Raw genomic sequence first — 22,500 nt, forward strand, 5'->3', positions numbered from 1 at the left:
AGAGAGAGGGGAGGTAGAGAGCACAGCCCGGTCCGGCGGGGGAGAGTTCTAGTCCCAACAGACACCTCTCCTTGACTCTAATTCCTCAACCACTTTCTAACCCTTCTCTCTCATCTCTCTCTCTCTCTCTCTCTCTCCTTCTCTCTCTCTCTCTCTCTCTCTCTCTCTCTCTCTCTCTCTCTCTCTCTCTCTCTCTCCTCTCTCTCTCTCTCTGCCTATCTATCTACACGGTGCGGCACGGTGGTGTAGTGGTTAACACTGTCGCCTCACAGCTAGAAGGTCTTGGGTTAATTCCCGCTTGGGGACCAGGTTTCCATGATGCCAGGTACCCAGGTGGGGTATCTCCCGGGCCTTTCTGTGTGGAGTTTGCATGTTCTCTCCCCGTGCTCGCAAGGTTTCCCCCCCGATAAGATAAACCCAATGGAAAAACATGCACAACAACAGATCGCGTCCTTGACGAAGACGGACAGGAGCACTTGGATTGGTCCCCGGGGCGCGGCCCCACGCCGACGCACCTATCTGCTCCCGGCTGCCCATGGGGGGGGAAGGACGACGGGATGGGTCAAGTCAAGTGCAGAGACTCAATTTCATTGGCGACCCCAAAAAAATAGCATGTGTGTGTTCCTGTGTGTGCCGCCCATCGCATGTGTGTGTCACTGCATGATGAATAAAGACTTCTTCAAAAGTCCAGTTTATTATTATTTATATATTATTATTACACTGGTGGCAACTAGTGTGTGTAGGGTATGTAGCATCTATCTGTCTACACGGTGAACACAACATATCCCTCCCCCTTAACTTTGAAGGTTCCCCTAAAAAGTAATTACTTAAACATTAACAAAAAAAAACACTAAGTGTCACTGTGGTTTGGTATTCCTCATTCTATAATTAACTTAACAAACTGTTTTTAAACTTAAACTTTCATTGGTTAGTAACCTTTGCCTGAACTAGGGAAAGAGGGTAGACTACCTCAATTCCCAGACTGAACCCTGGGGATTATTCTGCCCCAATTGTAAGGGTTAGTCTATCAGGAGGGAGTCTGACTCTACTGGGGTAACGACCTGTAGGCAAGTCAGTTTCATTGTCTTTTGGGGAGGACTGTAGGAGTCCGGGTCTGGGAGAAGTGATGGCTGGGATAGGCCTAGGTGTGCCTGGGACAGGGGCCACTCTTGCAGGTTGCGTCTGGGGCTCTTCTGGTGATGAATGCTGCTCCTGGTAGGTCTCCTGCTCTGGAACAAAGGATGGCGGCTGAGGTGAGTCATCATGGAAACCAGCCGTGTGGAGCAGTTGATCGATGTGTCTTCTCCAGATGAGATTATCCCTGGTTTCTACTGTATATGACACAGGACCTGTTTTTGCAACAACTATTGCAGGCATCCATTTGACCCTTTTGGTATAGTTCCGGGCGAGAACCCGGTCTCCAGCTGTGAAGCTCCGAAACTTTGCTTTCGCTCGCCTCTCCACTTGAGCTCTCTGTTGCATATGCACAATCTCCCTCGTCTTTTGGGGTCTCAGGAGGTCAAGTCGAGTGCGGAGTTGTCTCTTGAGCATAGCCGAGGCAGGCGAGACCTTTGTCGTAGCATGAGGTGTGTTTCGGTATGACAGCAGAAAAGCACTGAGGCGCCTGTTGATGGACTGTGTACCTTGAGAGGACTTGAGAGCTTGCTTCATGGTCTGTACAAACCTTTCAGCGAGCCCATTGGTAGCAGGGTGATAGGGTGCAGACTTTATGTGCTGAATACCATTCTCCTCCATGAATGTCTTGAACTCTTCAGACACTAGTTGCTCAGCGTCAGCGTCTGTGATGCAAAGGCGATAGGTCTCTCTTCCCCTGATGGCATGATGTGTGATACTACTGCACCCACACCATAAGGTGAGGCGTCACACGCCAGCTGAAGTGACAAGGCGGGGTCAAAGTGGGTGAGGGCTTCAGACTGAGAGAGGGCTGTCTTTGCTCCTTTGAAAGCTGCCTCAAGGGGAGCTCCCGTAGCTCACCGCATATCTCTGCGCTATTTCTGTGTCGGGGAAAACCGTGCTCGTCACGGATCTGGGGGACACGAGTTCGATTCCCGGACCCGCCGTCATTTCTCAGAATGTCTTCCCCTGCTCTACATCCCATTTCAACCTGTTTCTGTTGGTCATGCTTGACCAGAAAAGCGATAAACGCTAAAAAATAAAGTTTAAAAAAAATAAAAAGAAAGCTGCCTCACATTTGTCTGTCCAATTCCATGTTTGGGCTTTGTGTAGCAGCTCATGGAGCGGTTTTAGCCTATTGGCAAGGTCAGGCACAAACTTTGCATAGTATGTCAGCAGGCCAAGGAATGATCTCAACTGACTCACATTCGTCGGAGATGGAGCCTCCACAATAGCCTTCACCTTTGACGGTGCTTTGTGGAGTCCAGTGCTGTCAATCACGTGCCCCAGGTACTCGACAGAAGGTTGGAAAAACTCGCATTTGTCTTCCGGGACTCTAAGACCATATTCCTCCAGTCTTTGTAGTGTGGCCCCCAGGTTCCTTAAGTGCGACTGCTCATCCGGTCCTGTGATAAGCAGGTCATCTAGGTAACACTGGACCCCTCGTAGCCCACTTAGGATCTGGTCCATTGCTCTTTGGAAAAGTGCCGGAGCAGAAGTAATCCCAAAAGGAAGCCTCTGGTACCTGAATAGCCCCTTGTGTGTCACTATGGTCAACAGTTCCTGTGACTCTGGATCTACATGCATCTGGAGATATGCCTGACACAAGTCTATCTTACTAAACTTCTGTCCCCCAGCTAAACCTGAAAAGAGTTCATCAATGAGGGGTAGTGGATACTGTTCTGCAATCAAGACAGGGTTCACAGTGACTTTAAAATCACCACAGATTCTTAGACCCCCATCCTTCTTCATGACTGGAACAATCGGCGTGGCCCATTCACTGGTGCTCACTGGCGCCAACACCCCACTCTCCACCAATCTGTCTAGTTCTGCATCTACCCTGGGTTTGATGGCATACGGAACAGGTCTAGCCTTTAAACACCTCTGTGTGCTTCCTGGTTTGACTGTCAGCTTAACAGTAATGTCCTTCATGCTACCAAGGTCTCCACCAAAAACTTTGGAGTGCTTCTTCAAAATCTCCTGTAGGGGGCCTGTGTCTCCATCCTTAACCATGAACACTTCTTGCCAGTTCAGTCTGAGTTCCTCAAGCCATCGCCGTCCTAGCAGAGCTGGATGGTTTCCACGAATGATGTACAGTGGAAGAGTCTTCTTTCGCTTGTTGTGTTCCACTGTCACATTCACAACTCCTAACACTGGAACAGCCTCTCCAGTGTAGGTCCTTAACTTCAATTTGCTCACTCGAAGAGTCAGGTGCTGCAGCTTCTCTCTGAAAACAGCCTCTGATACCATGGACACACGTGTGCCGGTGTCCACTTGGATCCGCACTGCTTTATTGTCCAACAGTGGTGTGACCCAGTATCCATCATCATTGTCCAGCACAGATAACACATGTACAGTATCATCATCATCATCAGACTCACAGTCACTCTGCTCGTCCTGTTCGTGCTCCATCTTATTCACACGTTTCTTCTTGTTTCTGTAGAAACCACCTTTCTTCATCTCAGTGTGCTGTTTGTATGTCTGGGTCTTTCTATTACCACAAGCACGTTCGATATGGCCTTTTATACCACAGTTTCTGCAGTCTACGTCTTTACACCAACACTCTAATGGCTGATGCCCCATTCTCCCACAGCGGTAGCATGGCTTGCCAGCTGTTGTCTTCTTGTCCTCAAAAGACAACTTGTGCACTTGGGCTGATAGACTTAGCTGCTGTGCTTCTCGGGCAGCCATTTCCATTGACGTACTTATCTCTATGGCCTTTTCCAGTCTCAGGTTAGCTTCACTCAGTAGTCGTTTCTGAATAGACTCACTGCGTAGACCACACACCAGTCTGTCACGTATGGTGTCATTGAGTGAAATACCAAATTCACAATATTCAGACAGGCGTTTAAGTACAGCTACAAACTGTGAAACAGATTCACCCTCTTCTTGGTTCCTTTTATGGAACCTGAAACTCTCTGCAATGACCAGTGGCTTAGGAGAGTAGTGATCTTTTAATATTCCCACTATGTCTTCATAGGACTTGTCCCCTGGCTTCTCCGGTTGCACCAGACTGCGCAGTAGGTTATACGTTTTTGCTCCCATAACACTTAAGAATGTAGGTACTATGATATCCTCTTCAATCTTATTAGCAAGTGCAAAATACTCAAACCTCTCGGTGTAAGAACTCCATTGTTCTGTCTCCTCGAATGGTCCAATATGTCCCAACAGTGCAGCCATCTTCTTGCAATTAGTCCTTTCCTTGTTTCGTTTGAGTTACTGCCTTTGGATCTGGCACCATCCGCCCCTCCTCATTTACTCAGTCTCCTTCCCATCGCGGAGATTTTACCTTTTTTTCTGTCTCTTTACTCCGCCCGCAACAGTGTCAACACAGCAGTATGCACCGTTGCCAAGTTACCGCAGCCCCGACGTCGCGCTGCACACTCGCGAAAACAAACAAACACGTCAGATGCGGACTATTGCCGACAATAACAAACACAACGTGAGATCCGTATTATCCTCGTCGCCAGTTTTGTTGTATACTCATCTGGTTATTTAGTATAACATATAATAATGAGGAGACACGAGACAAGGGTAAATTCCAGTTGACAGCTCTTTAGTGGAAAACTCAACACAGGTGATTACAATGACGGCCGTACTTATTAGCAGGGGGCGTGACGGTTTCTAATAAGGGGCAAACTTAGAATGTCAATACACAACAATTACTTTACATGACTTCATTACATTACTTTACATGACTGCATTACATTACTTTACATGACTTCATTACATTACTTTACATGACTTCATTACAGGATACATGTTACTTTGGAATGTGTCACCACTGGAAACAAAGCATTGCAATATACGTCCGTAAAAACCCATGAACAGCAGACACTTCATTGAGTTGTGCTGTTAATGAACGTGTACGTGTTGGTAGGTGGGGGATCTGAGTCTACGTGTTAGAAAATCATTTTCCGAGACGTCCGACACGACCATACAACGCAAATAACACGCACGGCTTCGAGCGGCCGATCAAGAAACGGCTCCGGCGTTTCCCCCCCCGCCGCTTTGAACTCCTCCACGCTCTGCTCCGGTCCATTAACCGCTGAGACTGGGGTGCTCCCACCACCTCCACCACCACCACCACCCTTTTACGAGCGCACCACACACACATCAGAGAAGACAGCTGGAGTAACACTTTATTCCCTCCCCCTCCCTCTGTACGTCCTCCAGTGGTTTTCATTAGGGGTCCTTTATTAAAGGCAGTCCAGGAATTCCTAATGCACTTCAACGTGGTCGCCACTGCAGTGGCTTAAACAAGTAAAGCATGTAACAATACGCGGCCAATAGTCCACATGTGCCTATTCTCTCTGAGGACAAACTCCATTAAACAGGGAACTACAAACGCTGGAACTAATATTCCAATTAAGGTATTTTTTTTAAGTGAGATTTCAAACCCCAGACGTCAAACCAAACATAATAATGTATGATAATAAAAGCTGCTTTATTTTTATTTCATTATTATTAATAATATTATTATTATTCATATGATTATTGTTAATAACATTATTATTATTCATATGATTATTGTTAATAACATTATTCATAATAATAATAATAATAATAACTTATTTTTCATAAATATTGTTCTGCCTTTCAAACCAATCAAAAGGAAAACGAAGGCCAGAAGTGATGCATATCAATGAGTGTAAGGCAACATGGATGTTAATGCAACATGGATGTTAATGCAACATGGATGTTAATGCATATCAATGAGGTTAATGCAACATGGAGGTTAATGCAACATGGATGTTAACCCTTTCACTGCCGCGCTACCAAAACGGTTAACCCTTTCACTGCGACAATACACCGCGGGTTAACCCTTTCACTGCCACGCGACAGCCGGTTAAAGAGGCGGCTGGGTGGCGTAGCGGAGATTGCGCTCGTCACCAATGCAAGAGACTCCGGTATCGAATCCCAGTCTCAACATTGCCTTCGACTTGGGCCGGCCGTCGTACTGGCTCATTTGTCGATGGGTGGGGATTGGACGTTGTGGACAGCGACTCCTACAGGTCGGTTGGGTGACGCCTGTACAGCAGAGTCAGGAAGTATCGGGGGCAGCGTGAGCCTCCCACGCGTTACTCCTCGCCACTGAGAGTCCGCGCTGTACAGGTGAAAAGATGCGACAGGCTGCCTCCTCGTGTACCGGAGGGGACACGTGATGCAAGGCTTCTGTCCTCACTACAACCGACCAGTGGGGGGCATAGTCTAGCAACGATCAAGACAGGGGAGGGGAGAATTGGCAATACGAAATTGGGATGGGAGAAAAATAGAAAGAAAATAAAAATGAGGAGAAAAAGTGGATAAAAAAAAAGAAAATAAGTCAGGTTTTGTGATAGTAAAGGGTTAACCTTCTGTCGTGTGGCAGTGAAAGGGTTAATGCAACATGGATGTTAATGCAACATGGAGGTTAATGCAACATGTTAATGCAACATGGATGTTAATGCAACATGGATGTTAATGCAACATGTTAATGCAACATGGAAGTTAATGCAACATGGATGTTAATGCAACAACATGGAGGTTAATGCGACATGTTAATGCAACATGGATGTTAATGCAACATGGATGTTAATGCAACATGGATTTTAATGCAACATAGATGTTAATGCAACATGTTAATGCAACATGGATGTTAATGCAACATGGATGTTAATGCAACATGTTAATGCAACATGGATGTTAATGCAACATGGATGTTAATGCAACATGGATGTTAATGCAACATGGATGTTAATGCAACATGTTAATGCAACATGGATGTCAATGCAACATGGAGGTTAATGCAACATGGATGTTAATGCAACATGGATGTTAATTAATGCAACATGGATGTTAATGCAACATGGATGTTAATGCGTTGGTCAGATGTTTGGGAGAGAAGGTGCATCAACCCGCTGCATTTGGTTTTATTGCTCCACTCGCGCTCTCGGCCTGACGTGTCCTGTTCTGTCTCACAAACACAAGGTAATTGGAGGTCGAGCGGCTGGAGGAGGGTGTGCAAGGTATTGCCTGTGGATTGTGTGTGTGTGTGTGTGCGCGCGTGTGTGTGCGTGCGTGCGTGCGCGTGACCGATCGTGTGTACGCGTGTCACAGCTAAGCCGACGTGACTCACACATGTGCACTCAGGCGTGTGATGGTCAGATGTTTCGGAGTTAGCATCAAACGGGTATATCACAGACGCAGTACAGTACAAAGCCTTCTCTGGTCGAACACGGCGTGCACAGCGATCGCACCAGACCTGCGTTTCACTAAAGGGAAGACCTCTGGGAATAGGTTATGTTGGGCCCTTTTTCCATTAAAATTTTCAATACACACACCAGTGAGTGCCAGGCCAGATGGCTCGAATCGTTTTATTTCTACACACTGTAACTAATACTGGAGCCTTCTGAGGCTTTGAGATGTAAATAGGTGCCTATATCGAGTGCGGGGGGGGGGGGGGGGGGGGGGTTGTTGAGTTTAACTAAGATCATCTTACAGAAGCTTTCTACTATTTCGCGGCCTGGGAATTATATGGTCCTATCTAACACAAAATGTAGTTATTCATATTGTGTAGCTCTATAACACAAGTATTTACATGATATGAGTGAAGATATGAGTGATGTTTTTCAATTGGGTTTATCTTATCGGGAGGGAAAACCCTTGCGAGCACGGGGGGAGAACATGCAAACTCCATAGAGAAAGGCCCGGGAGATACCCTACCTGGGTACCTGGCAATGCGGAAACCTGGTCCCCAAGCGGGAATCGAACCCTGGAATTTAAATGTAGGGAAAAGAAAATGCTAACACGTAGTTAGTAGTTAGTTTTGCTCTATGGGATCTGAAATCCTTAAAGCTCAATCTACAGACAGAACCATCTAATTCCAAGTTCACAATTTGTTTCTCACAGGCAAACAAGAAAGAGACGTTCGGAATGAAGTCAGGTGTAAAATCAAAGTGTGAATGTGACGTATAACCAGGAAGTACTTAGTCATGTGACGTCTCACCAGGAAGTACTCAGTCATGTGACATCTCGCCAGGAAGTACTCAGTCATGTGACGTCTCACCAGGAAGTACACAGTCATGTGACGTCTCACCAGGAAGTACTCAGCCTTTACTGTCTTTAACTATGAATGAACACAACACACTTAACTTACTGTCTTTAGATAATAAGTAGGGCTGTCAGTTTATCGCATTAATTCGATTAATTAATTACACAGCAAATTATCGCGTTATGAAAATTAACTCAAAATTAATTACAAAAAATAAAAATTAAATACAAATAATTTAATATTTTTTTTTATCTCATTCATTCCATAAGAACGTAGAATACACATTTACAGATTTTTTTTTTATTTGGTCCATTTGCATGTTCTTGGTATCTGATTCTAGGGACATCTATGGATCTCAGGGAATGTATTCCCAGTGTCAGAAATACTGTGTCTGTTACTAGGCTTGAGTAAATTGTAATGAACCAAATGAGAATATCAATAAAAAAAAAAAATTATCTTTGACTGTGAATAACACTATGCTCAAATTGACCAGACCTGAAAAATCTAAGCAAATTAATAGATGGAAGATGATTAAACAGAAGGTTTTGTAGATACAGTACTGAATTCTGCCATCCGGACACATGCAATTTGAAATATGATTATAGAATATAGAATATCAGGCATAAAATGGTTATGCGATTAAAATGTGATTAATTAGATTAATTAATTACAACTCATGTAATTAATTAGATTAATTTTTTTAATCGCCTGACAGCACTAATAATAAGGTAATAAGGTAACATTGTTCCTCTGAAAACGTCAAACAGAGTTATGTGGTTCTTCGTTTGAGGTACTCAACAAGAATAGAAAATACTTAACACAGTGGTGGGTGGAGGAGGGAACTATGTTTAGCTTATTTCCTGGTTCCTCCTTAAGTTATTGATACTCACACATGGGGTTGTTTGGGGTCTTCCTGTCAATGTAATCGTTGAAGTCCATGAGGAACTCTGTGTTGTTCTTGGACGGCAGCAGATCCTTGCAGTAGTCCCTGAGTGGAGAGACAGACAACACTGAGACTGGAGCCAGTAGAGAGAGTGTTACACTATAGTTACACACTGTGTGTAGAGAGCCAGTTACACTATAGTTACACACTGTGTGTAGAGAGCCAGTTACACTATAGTTACACACTGTGTGCAGAGAGCCAGAGTTACACTATAGTTACACACTGTGTGTAGAGAGCCAGTGTAACACTATAGTTACACACTGTGTGTAGAGAGTGTTACACTATAGTTACACACTGTGTGTAGAGAGTGTTACACTATAGTTACACACTGTGTGCAGAGAGCCAGTGTTACACTATAGTTACACACTGTGTGCAGAGAGTGTTACACTATAGTTACACACTGTGTGCAGAGAGCCAGTGTTACACTATAGTTACACACTGTGTGTAGAGAGCCAGAGTTACACTATAGTTACACACTGTGTGCAGAGAGCCAGAGTTACACTATAGTTACACACTGTGTGTAGAGAGCCAGTGTTACACTATAGTTACACACTGTATGTAGAGAGCCAGTTACACTATAGTTACACACTGTGTGTAGAGAGCCAGTGTTACACTATAGTTACACACTGTGTGCAGAGAGCCAGTGTTACACTATAGTTACACACTGTGTGCAGAGAGCCAGTGTTACACTATAGTTCAACACACTGTGTGTAGAGAGCCAGAGTTACACTATAGTTACACACTGTGTGCAGAGAGCCAGTGTTACACTATAGTTACACACTGTGTGTAGAGAGCCAGAGTTACACTATAGTTACACACTGTGTGCAGAGAGCCAGAGTTACACTATAGTTACACACTGTGTGTAGAGAGCCAGTGTTACACTATAGTTACACACTGTGTGTAGAGAGCCAGTGTTACACTATAGTTACACACTGTGTGTAGAGAGCCAGTTACACTATAGTTACACACTGTGTGTAGAGAGCCAGTGTTACACTATAGTTACACACTGTGTGTAGAGAGCCAGTGTTACACTATAGTTACACACTGTGTGTAGAGAGCCAGAGTTACACTATAGTTACACACTGTGTGCAGAGAGCCAGTGTTACACTATAGTTACACACTGTGTGTAGAGAGCCAGAGTTACACTATAGTTACACACTGTGTGTAGAGAGCCAGAGTTACACTATAGTTCAACACACTGTGTGTAGAGAGAGTGTTACACTATAGTTACACACTGTGTGCAGAGAGCCAGTTACACTATAGTTACACACTGTGTGCAGAGAGCCAGAGTTACACTATAGTTACACACTGTGTGCAGAGAGCCAGTGTTACACTATAGTTACACACTGTGTGCAGAGAGCCAGTTACACTATAGTTACACACTGTGTGCAGAGAGCCAGAGTTACACTATAGTTACACACTGTGTGCAGAGAGCCAGTGTTACACTATAGTTACACACTGTGTGTAGAGAGCCAGTTACACTATAGTTACACACTGTGTGCAGAGAGAGTGTTACACTATAGTTACACACTGTGTGTAGAGAGCCAGTGTTACACTATAGTTACACACTGTGTGCAGAGAGCCAGTGTTACACTATAGTTACACACTGTGTGTAGAGAGAGTGTTACACTATAGTTACACACTGTGTGCAGAGAGCCAGTGTAACACTATAGTTACACACTGTGTGCAGAGAGCCAGTGTAACACTATAGTTACACACTGTGTGCAGAGAGCCAGAGTTACACTATAGTTACACACTGTGTGCAGAGAGCCAGTGTTACACTATAGTTACACACTGTGTGCAGAGAGAGTGTTACACTATAGTTACACACTGTGTGCAGAGAGCCAGTGTTACACTATAGTTACACACTGTGTATAGAGAGCCAGAGTTACACTATAGTTACACACTGTGTGTAGAGAGCCAGTGTTACACTATAGTTACACACTGTGTATAGAGAGCCAGTGTTACACTATAGTTACACACTGTGTGTAGAGAGCCAGTGTTACACTATAGTTACACACTGTGTATAGAGAGCCAGAGTTACACTATAGTTACACACTGTGTGTAGAGAGCCAGTGTTACACTATAGTTACACACTGTGTATAGAGAGCCAGTGTTACACTATAGTTACACACTGTGTGTAGAGAGCCAGTGTTACACTATAGTTACACACTGTGTGTAGAGAGCCAGAGTTACACTATAGTTACACACTGTGTGCAGAGAGCCAGAGTTACACTATAGTTACACACTGTGTGTAGAGAGCCAGTGTTACACTATAGTTACACACTGTGTGCAGAGAGCCAGAGTTACACTATAGTTACACACTGTGTATAGAGAGCCAGTGTTACACTATAGTTACACACTGTGTGCAGAGAGCCAGTGTAACACTATAGTTACACACTGTGTGTAGAGAGCCAGAGTTACACTATAGTTACACACTGTGTGCAGAGAGCCAGTGTTACACTATAGTTACACACTGTGTGTAGAGAGCCAGTTACACTATAGTTACACACTGTGTGCAGAGAGAGTGTTACACTATAGTTACACACTGTGTGTAGAGAGCCAGTTACACTATAGTTACACACTGTGTGTAGAGAGCCAGAGTTACACTATAGTTACACACTGTGTGCAGAGAGCCAGAGTTACACTATAGTTACACACTGTGTGCAGAGAGAGTGTTACACTATAGTTACACACTGTGTGCAGAGAGCCAGAGTTACACTATAGTTACACACTGTGTGCAGAGAGAGTGTTACACTATAGTTACACACTGTGTGTAGAGCGCCAGTTACACTATAGTTACACACTGTGTGTAGAGAGCCAGAGTTACACTATAGTTACACACTGTGTGTAGAGAGAGTGTTACACTATAGTTACACACTGTGTGTAGAGAGCCAGTGTTACACTATAGTTACACACTGTGTGTAGAGAGCCAGTTACACTATAGTTACACACTGTGTGCAGAGAGCCAGTTACACTATAGTTACACACTGTGTGTAGAGAGCCAGTGTTACACTATAGTTACACACTGTGTGTAGAGAGCCAGTGTTACACTATAGTTACACACTGTGTGTAGAGCGCCAGTGTTACACTATAGTTACACACTGTGTGTAGAGAGCCAGAGTTACACTATAGTTACACACTGTGTGCAGAGAGCCAGAGTTACACTATAGTTACACACTGTGTGTAGAGAGCCAGTTACACTATAGTTACACACTGTGTGCAGAGAGCCAGAGTTACACTATAGTTACACACTGTGTGTAGAGAGCCAGTGTTACACTATAGTTACACACTGTGTGTAGAGAGCCAGAGTTACACTATAGTTACACACTGTGTGTAGAGAGCCAGAGTTACACTATAGTTACACACTGTGTGTAGAGAGCCAGTGTAACACTATAGTTCAACACACTGTGTGTAGAGAGCCAGTGTTACACTATAGTTACACACTGTGTGTAGAGAGAGTGTTACACTATAGTTACACACTGTGTGCAGAGAGCCAGAGTTACACTATAGTTACACACTGTGTGTAGAGAGCCAGTGTTACACTATAGTTACACACTGTGTGCAGAGAGCCAGAGTTACACTATAGTTACACACTGTGTGTAGAGAGCCAGTGTTACACTATAGTTACACACTGTGTGCAGAGAGCCAGTGTTACACTATAGTTACACACTGTGTGCAGAGAGCCAGAGTTACACTATAGTTACACACTGTGTGTAGAGCGCCAGTGTTACACTATAGTTACACACTGTGTGTAGAGAGCCAGAGTTACACTATAGTTACACACTGTGTGCAGAGAGCCAGAGTTACACTATAGTTACACACTGTGTGTAGAGAGCCAGAGTTACACTATAGTTACACACTGTGTGCAGAGAGCCAGTGTTACACTATAGTTACACACTGTGTGTAGAGAGCCAGTGTTACACTATAGTTACACACTGTATGTAGAGAGCCAGAGTTACACTATAGTTACACACTGTGTGTAGAGAGCCAGTGTAACACTATAGTTACACACTGTGTGCAGAGAGCCAGAGTTACACTATAGTTACACACTGTGTGTAGAGAGCCAGTGTTACACTATAGTTACACACTGTGTGTAGAGAGCCAGAGTTACACTATAGTTACACACTGTGTGCAGAGAGCCAGAGTTACACTATAGTTACACACTGTGTGTAGAGAGCCAGTGTTACACTATAGTTACACACTGTGTGCAGAGAGCCAGTGTTACACTATAGTTACACACTGTGTGCAGAGAGCCAGTGTTACACTATAGTTACACACTGTGTGCAGAGAGCCAGAGTTACACTATAGTTACACACTGTGTGTAGAGAGCCAGTGTTACACTATAGTTACACACTGTGTGCAGAGAGCCAGTGTTACACTATAGTTACACACTGTGTGTAGAGAGCCAGAGTTACACTATAGTTACACACTGTGTGCAGAGAGCCAGAGTTACACTATAGTTACACACTGTGTGTAGAGAGCCAGTGTTACACTATAGTTACACACTGTGTGCAGAGAGCCAGTGTTACACTATAGTTACACACTGTGTGTAGAGAGCCAGAGTTACACTATAGTTACACACTGTGTGCAGAGAGCCAGTGTTACACTATAGTTACACACTGTGTGCAGAGAGCCAGAGTTACACTATAGTTACACACTGTGTGTAGAGAGCCAGTGTTACACTATAGTTACACACTGTGTGCAGAGAGCCAGAGTTACACTATAGTTACACACTGTGTGCAGAGAGCCAGTGTTACACTATAGTTACACACTGTGTGTAGAGAGCCAGTGTTACACTATAGTTACACACTGTGTGCAGAGAGAGTGTTACACTATAGTTACACACTGTGTGGAGAGAGCCAGTGTTACACTATAGTTACACACTGTGTGTAGAGAGCCAGAGTTACACTATAGTTACACACTGTGTGTAGAGAGAGTGTTACACTATAGTTACACACTGTGTGCAGAGAGCCAGTGTTACACTATAGTTACACACTGTGTGCAGAGAGAGTGTTACACTATAGTTACACACTGTGTGTAGAGAGCCAGTGTTACACTATAGTTACACACTGTGTGTAGAGAGCCAGTGTTACACTATAGTTACACACTGTGTGTAGAGAGCCAGTGTTACACTATAGTTACACACTGTGTGTAGAGAGAGTGTTACACTATAGTTACACACTGTGTGTAGAGAGCCAGTTACACTATAGTTACACACTGTGTGTAGAGAGCCAGTGTTACACTATAGTTACACACTGTGTGCAGAGAGCCAGTGTTACACTATAGTTACACACTGTGTGCAGAGAGAGTGTTACACTATAGTTACACACTGTGTGTAGAGAGCCAGTGTTACACTATAGTTACACACTGTGTGTAGAGAGCCAGAGTTACACTATAGTTACACACTGTGTGTAGAGAGCCAGTGTTACACTATAGTTACACACTGTGTGTAGAGAGCCAGAGTTACACTATAGTTACACACTGTGTGCAGAGAGCCAGTGTTACACTATAGTTACACACTGTGTGTAGAGAGCCAGAGTTACACTATAGTTACACACTGTGTGCAGAGAGCCAGTGTTACACTATAGTTACACACTGTGTGTAGAGAGCCAGTGTTACACTATAGTTACACACTGTGTGTAGAGAGCCAGTGTTACACTATAGTTACACACTGTGTGTAGAGAGCCAGAGTTACACTATAGTTACACACTGTGTGTAGAGAGCCAGTGTTACACTATAGTTACACACTGTGTGTAGAGAGCCAGTGTTACACTATAGTTACACACTGTGTGTAGAGAGCCAGTGTTACACTATAGTTACACACTGTGTGTAGAGAGCCAGTGTTACACTATAGTTACACACTGTGTGTAGAGAGCCAGTGTTACACTATAGTTACACACTGTGTGCAGAGAGCCAGTGTAACACTATAGTTACACACTGTGTGTAGAGAGCCAGTGTTACACTATAGTTACACACTGTGTGTAGAGAGCCAGTGTTACACTATAGTTACACACTGTGTGCAGAGAGCCAGTGTTACACTATAGTTACACACTGTGTGTAGAGAGCCAGTTACACTATAGTTACACACTGTGTGTAGAGAGAGTGTTACACTATAGTTACACACTGTGTGTAGAGAGCCAGTTACACTATAGTTCAACACACTGTGTGTAGAGAGCCAGTGTTACACTATAGTTACACACTGTGTGCAGAGAGAGTGTTACACTATAGTTACACACTGTGTGTAGAGAGCCAGTGTTACACTATAGTTACACACTGTGTGTAGAGAGCCAGTGTTACACTATAGTTACACACTGTGTGTAGAGAGAGTGTTACACTATAGTTACACACTGTGTGCAGAGAGCCAGTTACACTATAGTTACACACTGTGAGCAGAGAGAGTGTAACACTATAGTTACACACTGTGTGTAGAGAGCCAGTGTTACACTATAGTTACACACTGTGTGCAGAGAGAGTGTAACACTATAGTTACACACTGTGTGTAGAGAGCCAGTGTTACACTATAGTTACACACTGTGTGTAGAGAGCCAGTGTAACACTATAGTTACACACTGTGTGTAGAGAGAGTGTTACACTATAGTTACACACTGTGTGTAGAGAGCCAGTGTTACACTATAGTTACACACTGTGTGTAGAGAGCCAGTGTTACACTATAGTTACACACTGTGTGTAGAGAGCCAGTGTTACACTATAGTTACACACTGTGTATAGAGAGCCAGAGTTACACTATAGTTACACACTGTGTGTAGAGAGCCAGTGTTACACTATAGTTACACACTGTGTGCAGAGAGCCAGAGTTACACTATAGTTACACACTGTGTGTAGAGAGAGTGTTACACTATAGTTACACACTGTGTGCAGAGAGAGTGTTACACTATAGTTACACACTGTGTGTAGAGAGCCAGAGTTACACTATAGTTACACACTGTGTGCAGAGAGCCAGTGTTACACTATAGTTACACACTGTGTGCAGAGAGAGTGTTACACTATAGTTACACACTGTGTGCAGAGAGCCAGAGTTACACTATAGTTACACACTGTGTGCAGAGAGCCAGAGTTACACTATAGTTACACACTGTGTGCAGAGAGCCAGAGTTACACTATAGTTACACACTGTGTGCAGAGAGCCAGAGTTACACTATAGTTACACACTGTGTGCAGAGAGCCAGAGTTACACTATAGTTACACACTGTGTGTAGAGAGCCAGTGTTACACTATAGTTACACACTGTGTGTAGAGAGCCAGTGTAACACTATAGTTACACACTGTGTGTAGAGAGAGTGTTACACTATAGTTACACACTGTGTGCAGAGAGCCAGTGTAACACTATAGTTAGTTACACACTGTGTGTAGAGAGCCAGTTACACTATAGTTACACACTGTGTGTAGAGAGCCAGTGTTACACTATAGTTACACACTGTGTGTAGAGAGCCAGTTACACTATAGTTACACACTGTGTGTAGAGAGCCAGTGTTACACTATAGTTACACACTGTGTGCAGAGAGCCAGAGTTACACTATAGTTACACACTGTGTGTAGAGCGCCAGTTACACTATAGTTACACACTGTGTGCAGAGAGCCAGTTACACTATAGTTACACACTGTGTGTAGAGCGCCAGTTACACTATAGTTACACACTGTGTGTAGAGAGAGTGTTACACTATAGTTACACACTGTGTGTAGAGAGCCAGTGTAACACTATAGTTACACACTGTGTGTAGAGAGCCAGTGTTACACTATAGTTACACACTGTGTGTAGAGCGCCAGTGTTACACTATAGTTACACACTGTGTGTAGAGAGCCATAGTTACACTATAGTTACACACTGTGTGTAGAGAGCCAGAGTTACACTATAGTTACACACTGTGTGCAGAGAGCCAGAGTTACACTATAGTTACACACTGTGTGTAGAGAGAGTGTTACACTATAGTTACACACTGTGTGTAGAGAGCCAGTGTTACACTATAGTTACACACTGTGTGTAGAGCGCCAGTGTTACACTATAGTTACACACTGTGTGTAGAGAGCCAGTTACACTATAGTTACACACTGTGTGTAGAGAGCCAGTTACACTATAGTTACACACTGTGTGTAGAGAGCCAGTTACACTATAGTTACACACTGTGTGTAGAGAGCCAGTTACACTATAGTTACACACTGTGTGTAGAGAGCCAGAGTTACACTATAGTTCAACACAATGGAGTATACTCTTCGCTCCTGGGACCTGATCCTGCTCTTGGATTGGTGTTAACTCTTCAAGGTGAAAAAGCACACGACTGGTCACTTCTTCTGGAGCGTGGGTTGTGACTCGGATTAGGTATTTGCTCTACAGCCGTTGCTACTCGAATGAAACCTGGTAACGCTTGTAGGACCGTTGTTACTTCATATATCTACTCCATTCACATATATGCCTACCACTTGTATCTATTGCTATGTCCGCCTACTACAATCTCATGAGCTGTCTAACGCCTGTCCCGTCTCCCTGTCTTCCTATGACTTGCTGTCCTGGAGTGTTGACCGGAGTGTTGGACGTCCCGTGACGAAGGCCGGGAGATTGCGACCCCCTCTGCGTGCCCCCCTGTCTTCGGAGGTCTCGTAGTGGTGACCGGAGTGCCGGATGTCCCGCGATGATGTCGGGGAGTTCGCGACCCTCTCTGCGCCACCCCCCTTCCCCCTGTCTCCGGCTGTCCCTGAGCAACGACCGGAGTGTTGAATGTCCCGTGACTAAGACGGGGAGGACGTGACCCTCTTGCGCCGCCCCTCTGCCTCAAATAGATCCGCTATCAACTCTATCTTTAATCTTTCAAAATGTTCAGTTGCTATCGCTATTAGCTCTATCTTTAATTTTTCAAAATGTACAGTTGCTATTGCATGCACTCATCTGTGTTTCACCACACACATGAGTGCATGCTTACCAACTGTCCGTCTGCAACACTACTATCACCGACATCTAAGAAGGGAGATCCCCCCTTGAACGGCCCTTCTAAGGTTTCTCTCCTCCACATTGCCTGTGGAGCTTTTTTTCCCTATTGTTAGGTTTTAGTGAGTTTTTCCTTACCTTCGCGTGGGGTATGTCTGGGAGTGCTTGCATTCTTTCATTTATTTGCATTCATCTAAAAAAATTTTGGACCCTATGGTGTTCTTGTTCTGTTCTTGACTTATTGTTATGTTGTCTTCTTGACTTGTTTAAAGAAGACCTGTACGGCCCATGGGGACATTAACGTGTGTTGTCGGGCCCTATAAATAAATTTGATTTGATTTGATTTGATTTGTCCCCAGTGTTAGAATCTGGACAGTATAGAGTCTGCTGTAAACGATGAGCTTCGACTTTAGATTTTTGAATGACTTGGAATCACTTTGGATTCCAGCCATATTGTATCTATACCCTAAGTCTTCCCACACGTGTGTGTTGCAGCCTTTGAAGAACAGCCTTGTCGTTGCACGTCCAGGTAAGGTAAATATTGACTTACTGTCACCTGTCAGACCTTCATGATGACGTGAGTTGACAGAATTGGATATACAGTGGAGATCAATGGGTGCACTGGAGCCGTATACTAAGTCCAAGAATAATTGGTGGAAGAAAGAAATCCCAAGTTTCATCTCACGAAAATCCACATAATATACTGTAATCTTACCTCGGTGCAATGAAGGTATGTCCATAATCATCAAACTTGTCGGCCTGCAGGCTTTCAGAGACTGGTGAAAGGTAAAAAGGCTATGAATTTGACTGGGAATACAGTGCAAAGCATTTGCATCACATTCATGTTAATACGGATCCTAGATCCGTCACTGTATGTAGATGATCTGGCCTACCGGGCGGAATAGATAACAGCTGTTGAATATGTTACAGCATACCAATACAACACACTGTCTGTAGGGGGGGTGAAAATAACAGCTTTCACTTCTACAAATCTGTCAGTTTGTTAATGAAACCTTTTAGCCCTGCTCCGTGTGTACAACCTCGGTACATCCTCTCCAACATGGTCAAAAAGACAAAAGCACTCCCAACAAACGGCTGCAAATCAGGTATGACTGTAGTGTGGAAAAGAGCATGCTGAAGGCTGCTTTATGCTGAAGGCTGCTTTATGCTGAAGGCTGCTTTATGCTGAAGGCTGCTTTATGCTGAAGGCTGCTTTATGCTGAAGGCTGCTTTATACTGAAGGCTGCTTTATGCTGAAGGCTGCTTTATACTGAAGGCTGCTTTATGCTGAAGGCTGCTTTATGCTGAAGGCTGCTTTATACTGAAGGCTGGTTTATGCTGAAGGCTGCTTTATGCTGAAGGCTGGTTTATGCTGAAGGCTGGTTTATGCTGAAGGCTGCTTTATGCTGAAGGCTGCTTTATGCTGAAGGCTGCTTTATACTGAAGGCTGCTTTATGCTGAAGGCTGCTTTATGCTGAAGGCTGCTTTATGCTGAAGGCTGCTTTATGCTGAAGGCTGCTTTATGCTGAAGGCTGCTTTATGCTGAAGGCTGGTTTATGCTCAGGGTGCTCAACACTTTTGACAACTGTCGCTCGATGGAAACGATTCATTTTTTACTGAAAAAGGTGTTGCTCGACATTCTTCTTTCATATCGTTGCTAAAGCTTGCTAAATCTTCAACCGTTTGGTTTGTTAAAAACGTCAGAGATGTAGTTAGCATACTGCATAAGCTACTTATAATGGACTTTCATTAAAAAAAAAAAAAAAATAAAAAAAAAATATCCCAAACAACAATCATAGCCACGTTAATAACGTTTGTAATAAACCAAACCGTTTGTAAATCTGTCAAGATTTCAGCGAGTTAAGAGTATTTTTGTTTGTGCAGATCATCACCTTAAAGCAGTAGTCCACTCAAGCAAGATGGCCGCCGGTGAACTAGCTTTCAGCTACAGTATCTAGTGTTTATATATATCTATGGAACAAATGACCACAAGTAGTCAGGAGGCTCTGTGTCTCTCGTGACAGAACGCTTCACCAAAAGCATGAATGATAAATATCACCATAGCAACACCTTGATTTCTGTCCGGTAGACAGTTGTGCAAAAAGGGTCGGGCTCCCAAGCATGAAATCAGCCTGAAGCATTCTGGGTAAAAGGAACGACAAGGCTCAACAACAGGAGGAGAAAAGATGAAAGGAGAGGGGAAAAAATACTTGCCATCTTTCCCTGGAGTGGAAAAATTCCCGGCAGAGAGAGAGAGAGTGAGCGAGAGATTCATCCCCAGGGGAGGTGAAGACGAGAGGGAAGAAAAGACAGGGTCAAACCACAGAGGTCAAGGGTCACACAATATTTTTATTCACAGAGCAAGCCCTGAATATAAATATTGTACATTCTGAACAAGAATATTGCATGGCTTTACATGTAAATGAAGACATACAGATCACGTGTCGGGGGAATCACCATTTTTAACACAGAGACTTCGGCCGTGTTTAGATCACACGTGTCGAGGGAGCTCTGGCAGTGTACAGGAGAGTATTTCGCCAAAAAGATAATTTCCCCTTATCCAAAACAAAAATTAGATCATTAGGTTCAAAAGGTATACAGAACCTATCAAGGACGTTTTGATATCCTCCCAAGCATATCATCCCAACAGTTAATTATACGCTGTAGTTGAAATTTCCTCCCTGAAAACACGGGCTACTCCTTGTCCTATTTGGCGGTCAAGATTTATGCATTATTACTTCCATGTGTATTTTTCCTTTGATAAGCAGACATGCGGTCACTACTCGCTACTTTGACATAATGTATTTCATAGTGATTGATACATATTTTCAGAACTCTCGCACGCTTTCCCCTCCCGTTGACAATGGATTCGTCTCCCGTCACAGATCCTGAGGAATGTGAATGTCTGAGCGAGTGCGTCAGGCGAGACGTGCCGTGGAATGCATTCAAGTTGACGAGGAGAGACCAACACAATTCAAGAATTGATAACATCACGAGTGATGCAATTCGTGAACGAACGGTAACCTGATTCATCCAGTGGTGTGAATAATTTCCATTATTTTTTTTTATCCACTTTTTCTCCTTATTTTTCTATTTTTCTCCCATCCCAATTTCGCCTCGCCAATTCTCCCTTCAATTCTCCCCTCCCCTGTCTCGAACATTGCTAGACCATGCCTCCCACTGGTCGGCTGCAGTGAGGACGAAGCCTTGCATCACGTGTCCCCTCCGGTACACGAGGAGGCAGCCGTCGCATCTTTTCACCTGTACAGCGCGATCTCTCAGTGGCGAGGAGTAACGCGTGGGAGGCTCACGCTGCCCCCGATACTTCCTGATTCTGCTGTACAGGCGCATCAACCGACCTGTAGGAGTCGCTGTACACAACGTCCGATCCCCACCCACCAGCTTTCCCACCCTCTAACACTGCCAATTGTGTTAGTATGCCAAGCTGGTAGCAACGCCGAGAGCTGGGCTCGAGCCCAGCATCTCCTGCGTTAGTGGCGAGAGCCTTGCCCACTGCGCCACTTAGCCGCCCTAATAATTTTCATTATTTAAATGTGATCGACCTCAAATCTGTCAAACATGCAAAACAGCAACACGGCATAGTGGCTTTGTAAAACTCAGTCAGGGAGATAAAAAGACGTCGAGGAAAAAGGTCTGGGATCCGAAACAGGCTGAGATCCAGACGACACCGTACACCACTTCCCAGTATATTGCTAGCCAATGTACAATCAATAGACAATAAACTGGATGACATCCGAGCAAGGATTCAATATCAAAGAGACGTTAGGGACTGCAATGTCCTTTGCTTCACCGAAACTTGGCTAACACCGGAGGTTCCAGATCACGCGATTCAACCAACGGATCACTTCTTTATCCATAGGAAGGATCGGACACAATCAGAGTCCGGTAAACAACGTGGTGGAGGTATTGCCTTCATGTTTAACAAAAATTGGAGTGATCCAACGAATGTGAAGGAATTATCCAACTACTGCTCCCCAGAACTGGAATATATAACCATCAAGTGTCGTCCTTTCTTCCTCCCGAGGGAGTTAACGGCGATCGTCCTGGTCGGAGTGTATATTCCACCGCAAGCCAACAACAACGCCGCGCTCTCCAGACTACACGACGAGGTAAATAATATACAAGCGACGAACGTTAACGCCGCCATTTTAGTACTGGGAGATTTCAATAGCGCCAATCTGAGAAAGGTATTGCCTGATTTCTACCAGCATGTGACTTGCAACACCAGAGGCGGTAACATCCTAGATCACTGTTACACGCAATTTAAAGGTGGCTACAAGGCTCATTCTGATAGTGGCTTTGGCAAGTCAGATCACGCATCCATTTTCCTTACACCAAAGTACAGACAAAGAATTAAAAGTACTCCCGTAGTCTCGCGAGAGGTGCAGAAATGGGATGTGACGTCAGAGGATACGATCCGGTCAGTGT

At 44.2% G+C, this 22,500-nt stretch overlaps 1 protein-coding gene across 1 annotated transcript in view; it reads right to left on the minus strand.

Annotated features, from left to right (window-relative positions):
* LOC311241382 (voltage-dependent calcium channel subunit alpha-2/delta-1-like) overlaps nt 1–22,500 on the minus strand; it is a 334,844-nt gene that overhangs the window by 46,837 nt on the left and 265,507 nt on the right. Inside the window, 2 exon segments of the mRNA XM_084330186.1 lie at nt 9,058–9,155; nt 18,767–18,827. Coding sequence (XP_084186312.1) covers nt 9,058–9,155; nt 18,767–18,827 — 159 coding nt within the window.

The sequence above is a fragment of the Notolepis coatsorum genome (genome assembly GCF_963971535.1).
Source record: "Notolepis coatsorum genome assembly, chromosome: 15".
Lineage (NCBI taxonomy): Eukaryota > Metazoa > Chordata > Actinopteri > Aulopiformes > Paralepididae > Notolepis > Notolepis coatsorum.